General features: G+C 45.1%; 1 protein-coding gene across 1 annotated transcript in view; it reads left to right on the top strand.

Annotated features, from left to right (window-relative positions):
* Window positions 1–6: 6 nt before the first annotated feature.
* The window catches only part of TBX20 (T-box 20), a 43,387-nt gene continuing 34,941 nt past the window's right edge, over window positions 7–8,452 (top strand). The window contains exons 1-3 of the mRNA XM_006912058.1: window positions 7–653; window positions 4,044–4,299; window positions 5,060–5,224. Of these exons, the coding sequence (XP_006912120.1) occupies window positions 527–653; window positions 4,044–4,299; window positions 5,060–5,224 (548 nt within the window). The 5' untranslated portion in view covers window positions 7–526. The remainder of the gene's footprint in view (window positions 654–4,043; window positions 4,300–5,059; window positions 5,225–8,452) is intronic.

Here is an 8,452-nt window from a genome sequence, read left to right as displayed (position 1 = left end):
CGCCGTCGCCAGCAAATTAAGGCGCAGGGCTGCGAGCGCCCGGGCGCAGTGTCTGCGGCGCGGTGTCGCGCTCCCGCTCCCTGGCGTCCACCTCTTATGCGTGGCGCTCCGCTGGTCTCCACCTCCCCGCAGCTTGGGCCGCTCCGGCTGTCCCCAGCGGGAGAAGGGAGGAAGGACGCGGAGGGGCTGCCGCGGGACCCCTGGGCTTTTTTTTCCGGCTTCCAGCCGCGCAGCCCGTGGTCCTACGGCGCGTCCCGGCGCTCGCGCATCCGGCGGAGCCCGCCCTTGGTCTTCTCCCGCCCTCTCCCGCTCGTTCGAAGTCTCTGCGGCTCGAGGGCTTTGCGGTGGGGGAGCGGAGAGGCCAGCGTGGAGCTCTCAGGAGGTTGGGGCTGACTCATCTGGAGTCCCCGGCTGCGCTGATTGCACTCGGAAACTTTGCGCTGTGTCCCGATCTTTGTCTCCCTTGGGGAAGCTGGACAGCAGTTCGGCAGGCCCCGTCCCTGGCCAGGACCACGTACTGGGGGCCATGGAGTTCACGGCGTCGCCCAAGCCCCAGCTCTCCTCCCGGGCCAACGCCTTCTCCATCGCCGCGCTCATGTCCAGCGGCGGCTCCAAGGAGAAGGAGGCGGCGGAGAACACCATCAAACCCCTGGGTAAGTCTGCCTGCCCGGCTGTCCGCGGTGGACAGAGGCGGAGCGCTGCGCATCCGTCCGCCCCTCTGTCCCCCGGCTGCGGGAGGCTCGTGAGGGTGACCGCCTTTCTCGGCTCGCGCGACAGCTTCTGACCCTCAGGCCAGAGGCCATACGTCGAGGATGGGAGGTATTTTTCCTTTTAGGCCCAAGTTTTCTTCGGGAACTCCACAGTCTGTTCAATACAACCGGTTTCGCATCTCGTATATGCGCTAATCGCTCTCCCTAATGGTGTAGAATCCCCTGTCAACTCGGATATATGGGGTCGGGGTGGGTAGGTAACATTGTTGGGATAGAAACATTCAGGGATAAATAATAACAAAACCCCTTGTTAGACTCGACAGGATTCACAATGCGTGCAACACCTGCTCGTGCATTTGAAACCAAGGACACTCTAAGCAACTTCACAAGAAACTAGTTTAATTTGTTTCCTCTCTGATTCCATACACTAAACAGAGTCAGTTCCTTCGAACCACCGTCAAGTGTGGCAGAATAAGGCAGTTCTTCCGGCATGACCCATTTTCTTCACAGAAGCTCTAAACTTATCAGTAAGACAACATTTTATAACCGCTGTCATTTTTAGTAGAGGCTGGCAAAAACATTACCCAGTAACCATTTCCCAAATTCCTCAACTTTTAGCTATACTGTTTATTTAACAACCTTTACCATTTATAGAAGACACTAGGCTCGGAGTAAAGGGAGAAAGGGGATTATGTTCCACTTATCACAAGTGACTTGTGTGGGAGAAAAACTGCTGGAGATGTGCTTTAAAGTCCCTTTACAATTGAGGGAGAAAGACGTGTTCTCATCATCCTCTTTTGGGTCCCCAGGAAATAATTATTCCATATCCTGATTATGTGATGCTCTAAACCAGGGGGAACACATCCCATAGCAAACAGGGTAAGATTTCTTTGGACATCTCCTTATGATTTCCTTCCTTCTCCTTGTCCTTCCCAACATCTCAATCGAAAACAGTAATAATATGAAAGATGAAGCATTAGAGAACAAAAATAAGGAGGCCTGAGCCGAGAGAGAAGAGAGAATGAAAACCCCTGTAGCGACTCGGAGCCAAGGGAAAAGCAACCGGAAAGTCTCTAGAAAACATGTCAACAAGTCCCTCCTCCCGGCTTTCACGCCCTTTCCCTGGTTTGTCTCACCCGCCCTCCCATCTATTCCTAACCTGCCAAAGAATTGCAAACAACCCAACAAACTCCAACTGTTTAGAAAAAAAATTAACCACCGATGTCAAAGTTATGTTCGTGGGACTTCCTAGTGCTACCCACTCCTGTTCCTTATAGATGACCCCATCACAGTCCGGTAGCTAGCAGGAAAAGAGGATTTCTGACAGAAGTACAGACAGAAGACAGGGACCCATGCCAGCTTCAGCTCCACCGTCGCGTCAACATTGCTTCCTTTTCTATTTTTCTGAGGAAAAAAAAAAACAAAAACACCTATCTAAATTCTAAATTATAAAGCCGTTCCCAGCTCACAGAACCACCCCCGCTACACACATGGTCTGTAACATGACCGTCCCTCCTGCGGCTTCGGAGATGGACTCGGAAAGAACTGGAAGGCATTCTTGTCCTTTTCAGGGGGCCAGTTCTACAGAGCACGATCAGTGACTATAAGCCACGGACTCCCCAGTCAGAGAAACACGTAAAGGTTCTGTCGTGGGAGAATGTTGTACTTTGAAACCCTAGTGAGATGTGGAAGCCGCTTTAGGGTGGGGCTCAAAAATGTCTCATAATCACTCATTTAAACACATTAAGTCTTTTGAGAAGAACTGCCTCAGACCACTAGAGCATTTCATTTAAAAAATTTTTTTTGAGCTATATTCGACATTTAGCATGTGTTAGAGCATTTCTCTTTCATTTTCTTCTTCTACTTTGCAAGCCGGACACACTGGTTCCTCTGGGGTTTAGGGAGTTTGCATTTTTCAAAGGTCAGAATATAGGAAAATTTCTAAGGCTGCTTGTTAATTCTCTATTAAGACCTTAAGTGCATGTGCTCCTAGAAATGTTAGCAGAAACTAAGATTTTGCCATAGTATCGTTCTCTTTCTTTGAATTTGAAAATATGAGGAAACGATAATTAATTTGATGATTCTTAATTTAAAATGTTTCTCTGTGTTGGATTATTATTCTAAGAAAAGAAAAGGTAAAAGTTCTCTATTTCCTGTGTGCCTGCCCCAAGTCAAGGAGAAATACCGGAAATAAAACATATGATATGTGTGTGTGTGTGTGTATCGTTACACACACACACACACACACACACACACACATACATACCTACTTTTAGAACTTGTTTCAGTTCCTTGAGGGCACTTAGAATAGTTGTTTGGAGATCAGTTTCACATTGCAGCTTCAAGTAGTTTCTTTTTTAAGGGATGCAAGATAATTGGGATAATTACAAAAGTCCCCCTGTATTCCATCAAAGTGACTGGTGTAGTCCCAGGCCCTTATCAGCTGTGGAGGAGAATGTGTGGTCATAGGCAGTGGTATTGCAGCGTGATGGTGGATGGCAAAGCCTTCTTCCTACTTTAATACTCCTGCTAGCCTGGGTTTGGGGTTGTTTTCCTTACTTCTAAGACCTTTTTTTGTCCAGAATGACCCAGAGAACACACTCCTGTGATTTAACAAGCTAAATGCTGGAGCCTTTCATAAGATCTCAGCCTGGGAGAGATATTGTAAAAATACCCTAATTTAACATCTTAAGGCCTAGGAATCAGAGAGCCAGGCAGAGAAGTGAAGTGAATTAATTTTTTTTCACCGCTCGCCTCTCTCTCCCACCTTGGGAAAGGCCCTGCCAACCCCAGGAAGGCTCTAATCTCTCCCCAACCTCTGTCTCCCAGAGGAAGGTCCCTCCTGGTTATGACAGGGGCAGGACTGGCACCAGATCCCATGAGCTGCCACATCTAGAACTTGGGAGGGATGACAGTAGGGTAACGATAATGCCGTCTTTAATATGATCTTTCCTCATATTTCAAAGTTTTCCTTGAATTTCAATTGGAACATTCATTGGAAATCTGGACCCATTTCATCTGACCTCCATCGAGCCTTCATGATCACCACCTTTCCTTTTATCTGCTCCTCACATGTTTATTCTCCAAAGTGGGTTTCAATGATGGTGACAAACCACGGTTCCAGAGCTCACTCATTTGGTTGTAAGCGAGCGATGGACATGGCACTCCGTGGGAACTCGCTCTTGCTTTATGTAATACTGGGTTCTTGCTGCCTTCTTGGAGTTTCTAAACTTAACTTCCAAGGTCAAATCCAGGTACCTATTTTAGTTGTGCTGTTCTCCTTCCTGTATCTTTGCTTGACGGCCTCAGCTGTCATTCTCCATCCTCTTACAGAACAATTTGTGGAGAAGTCATCCTGCGCCCAGCCCCTCGGTGAGCTGACGAGCCTGGATGCTCATGCGGAGTTTGGTGGCAGCGGAGGAGGCAGCAGCCCGTCGTCCTCCTCGCTGTGCACGGAGCCACTCATTCCCACCACCCCCATCATCCCCAGCGAGGAAATGGCCAAAATCGCCTGCAGCCTGGAGACCAAGGAGCTTTGGGACAAATTCCACGAGCTGGGCACGGAGATGATCATCACCAAGTCTGGCAGGTAGCATGCGAGGCGGGCGAGGAGTGGGGAGATGGGAATGGCGCCTTGGGTTTCCAAGAGTCTGCTGGTCCTGAGCGGAGAGAGGAAGCTTCGTCCAGGGAGGGCATCTTTCCACGGTCTGGCTTTGGGAAAGAGCTGCTCAGAGAGACGTCCCGGCATTTGCTTTCTCAGAATCTGGCCGTGGGAAGCCCCTCCCGGGTCTTGATGAGAAGGGCACAGAAACCGGGGAGCCCTGTCTGCTGCAGTCCGGGAGAGCACTTGGGGGTGCAGGGTCAGCATCTGGAAGGGAGGGAAACTCGAGTCCAGGATGCAGGGCATGCAGCTGGGTCTTCAGGGAGGCAGGTAGCTTCCTTTTTATCCGCCTCAATTTGCAGAAGCCGCCAGCTCGCATTAAAACTAAAAGGAAAACCTGGCGGAAGAAGGAAATTCGAAACGATCCTACTCTGGGGAGGACGGAGCGCTGGCGCGAAGGCCCCTTGGCGTGCAGCTGGGCGGGCTCCGGGCCGGCAGGAAGCCACGGGTGCAGGCGCTCCCCGGCCCGGGGCAAAGGCTCCCGAGGTCGGTGGCCCGTGGCGCCTAGTCGCTCCGGCTCGCAGGACTCCGCGTCCCCAACCCGAGAACGGCAGGCGCTCTCGCTTTCTGTGGCAGGAGTGAGTTTTGTCGCAGCAACGGGAGGGGGGACGGGAGCCCGATCGGCTTGGTCATCGGTCGGCTCATCAGGCGATGTGCGCTCCTGCCGCTCTTTGTCTCCCTGTCTCAGGAGGATGTTTCCCACCATCCGGGTGTCGTTTTCGGGCGTGGATCCTGAGGCCAAATACATAGTGCTGATGGACATCGTGCCCGTAGACAACAAGAGATACCGCTACGCCTACCACCGGTCCTCCTGGCTGGTGGCCGGCAAGGCCGACCCGCCACTGCCAGCCAGGTCTGTGCCTCCAGATTTCCCGCCTGAGCAAAACGCGTTTTAACCCTGCTGGCAGAAAGTCTCCTGCCCTGGTTGTTTGAATTGCGAGCAGGTCTGTTTTTCAAGCCCTGTGCTCTGGTAGGAGATCATTCCAAGCCCAGCACTCCAGGACTGACCATGCAAAGCATGAGCTAGTCTCTGAGAAAGGTGGAGTTTGTGCCTTTAATTTGATCTTCCCTTACATTTCAAAGTTTTCCTTAAATTTCAATTGGAATATTCATTAGAAATCTAGACCTATCTCGTATGACATCCATCAATTCTAGTTGGCTACTTAACACCAGAACGCATAAACCCACTGATGAAGTGATTGCCTCAGGATCCTTTTTTAGAAGAATGCATTTTAGCAAAGTGGTTGCTTCTAGTAAATATTGTTAACAACGTGGTTATAGTTGCACATAATACATATCATTTTGGTAAAATGTGGTGGTCTTTGATTGGTCAAGGGCTCAGAGATCTTTAAATCAGAAAAGCAAAGTCGTTTTCTCTCCTCTGCATAATAACTTCAGTGGATGAATATAATTCAGCATCCGGTTAATATTCTTTTACATGAAACATTACTCAGTTAATATATTAGAAATCGTATGTGTTTATTTTTGTGCTGTTCACTGGTAATAATGTTTTTCCAGAGAACCCTGCTTACAAAATCCCATGCAAACCATTATTTTTGCTGCTTTGCTGCATTGAGCATGCTGGGGTGGGGGAAGCACATGTATTTGGTTATGGGAATAGTAATAGTTGAAGTTACAAGACTCCAACTGCATATTCTAATACAAAAAAAAGAATTTTTTTTTTGTTCTATGACTATCTAAATTTTGTAATTGATTGAAAGTTCATATCAAAGCTAAGAATTTATTTAAATATGCAGATTTAGGAACTTTGAAGTTATGACTCGTTCTTTGTAAATATCTATCTGGAGCCTTCGTCAAGGCACAGAATCAACATAGATAATTTACACACACCGTTCAGAGGGAGTCGTAAGCTTCGATATATTAAAAAATATATTAAAGTCAGGACTAAGAAAAAAATTTTTTAATTGTTACTTATTTTTTTTTAGTTGAGCAAAATTCACCAGTTTACAATAGATATTTCGATGAAAATAATTTGTATTCTCTATCGTTATTATGAAATAGCCGATTCACATTACTCTCGAGCTTTTAAATGAGAGAGAATTTTAGCAGATTCCTAACCATTTTTACAAACAAACTCTTTTTTTTTTTCCCTCCCTTCAAAGTCATTCCTCTAAGAAGTCAATCACTGTCTGAAGGGATGGGGAACTGGTGCAGGCCAGCCGGACTTTGGGAATATGACATGCCTTGTTTATGTTACTAATCTGTTCTGCTTGGCGAACAGAGCACGTACCAATACACTATCTTAACTGAAGCATGTTTAAGCTATTGCTGGAATTTTAAGTCCCAGGGGCCTTGAGAGAGGAGGGGCTTCCTGTATGCTTTCTCATTCATCCTAGTTCAGCTTATTTATATTGATATTAGATTAACATGGTTAGTGCATTATAGGATAAAAATATCCTATATGATTTAAGAATAATAATTTATTACTAGTAAAAAGAAATAGTTTTATATTTTCTAGCTCCATAAAGGAAAGGTGAGGAACTCAGTAGGTGATCATTGAATAGTGGAAACGCTTTGTGGTTCTAGTTCTCTGAAGCATCTTATTTCAGACATAACTTCATCAGTCAGTCGTTCCTAATCAGGAGAAATAATGCCTGACAATAACAATAGATCATAATAATTGGCAAGACATTATACATGATCTAAAATAATGCTATATTTTCATGGACAGTCCCTCGAAAGTAACTGATATTTAAGTCAGGTAATCTTTATTAATGTGATTATATGTGGTGAGTTGATACTTAAAGGAAGAACATTTCATCAGCTTCTAGGACCTTAAATGTTTTCGAACCTTTTTTGGCAGGGTGAGTAGGATGTGGCGCTGATCAGGGAAACATCTGCACGCCTAGAAAGTTAGAATATTGGAGGAGCGATACTTGAAAAACTATTATAATTTGTGTCATCAAGGAATACTTCAATCGAAGGGCACATTTGAGCACTCCTAAAAAAAAAAAAAATCAAACAAACAGGCAAACGGACATCTAAATCCTTTCAAGCTCTTGCTTGGGTGAAGTAAGAATCTTTCGTGCGATCAGCCTTTTTTGTGCTTTGCTTCTGATAGGCCTTGTTTCAGCATGTGCACCGAATTCTTCTAGTCTTAGTCCTCCATGTGACAAACCACGGCACAGACTTCTTCTTGTTTGCATGAGTATTGCAAGGAAAAGTTTTGTGACTTTTTCCCTCGCCTTCGTGCTAACCATAATACTTATATTTAATCATAGTTATAAGGATCCTATGCAAAATTTAAATATAAATCACCTATTACATGGATAAAGGAATTTGTCTTGTTGAATCAAAGATATTTCCTGCTCCTCTCTATAGTTTCCCCTAACTTCAGAAAAGCTCGCGTCAAGTGGCTACCAGGGCTGTGATTTTTAAAGAATTGTACTTAGTCTTATATTCGCAGGTAGGACAAATGGCCTGCATTTAACTGTGAGTGAGTAAAAGATTGCCTTGCACGTACTAGCTAATCAATAGATAAATGTTTGATAAACACATTTTTTTCCCATCAATTTTTTCTTTTTTTTTTGGCTTAGGCTGTTTACAAATAAATGCATTGAATAATCTGAAGCTTACCCAGCTCTCATTTAGTGAGCACTTCACTAGAAGAAGAAAGTAATAGTGGTTAAGGTACTGGGAGGAGCAACAGACTATCATCCATGGACTATTAAAAATTCCCTAGGTCACTGTATTAAAATTATTCTGTCTTGCATATATAAAGAACAAACTTTAAACTCAGTCATCTTCAAGTTCAAATGAGTGGATTCTCTAGAATTATTTCCTCTTTTAAATTCTTTCTGTCTTCATTGCTTTTTAGCAATGCTTCTACGAGGAACTCATTATGTAATAAGTATAACCTTGTCTTTCTTTTGAAAATACCTATAACAATAAGATTTTATACTTGACAGAAGTAGCCCAGTAGTGTAATTGATAGAAAAAAAGCTTTAAAAAATGGCTTGCTCAGCAGATAATAGAAAATTTATTAAGTAGTACCCCTTTTAGATCATTGGTACATGAAGAAACACATTTATGTAGTTTAGAGTTATTTTGATATTGCTGT

The sequence above is a fragment of the Pteropus alecto genome, unplaced genomic scaffold, assembly GCF_000325575.1.
Source record: "Pteropus alecto unplaced genomic scaffold, ASM32557v1 scaffold21, whole genome shotgun sequence".
Taxonomy (NCBI): Eukaryota; Metazoa; Chordata; class Mammalia; order Chiroptera; family Pteropodidae; genus Pteropus; species Pteropus alecto.
This window is presented reverse-complemented; position numbering and strand designations above follow the sequence as displayed.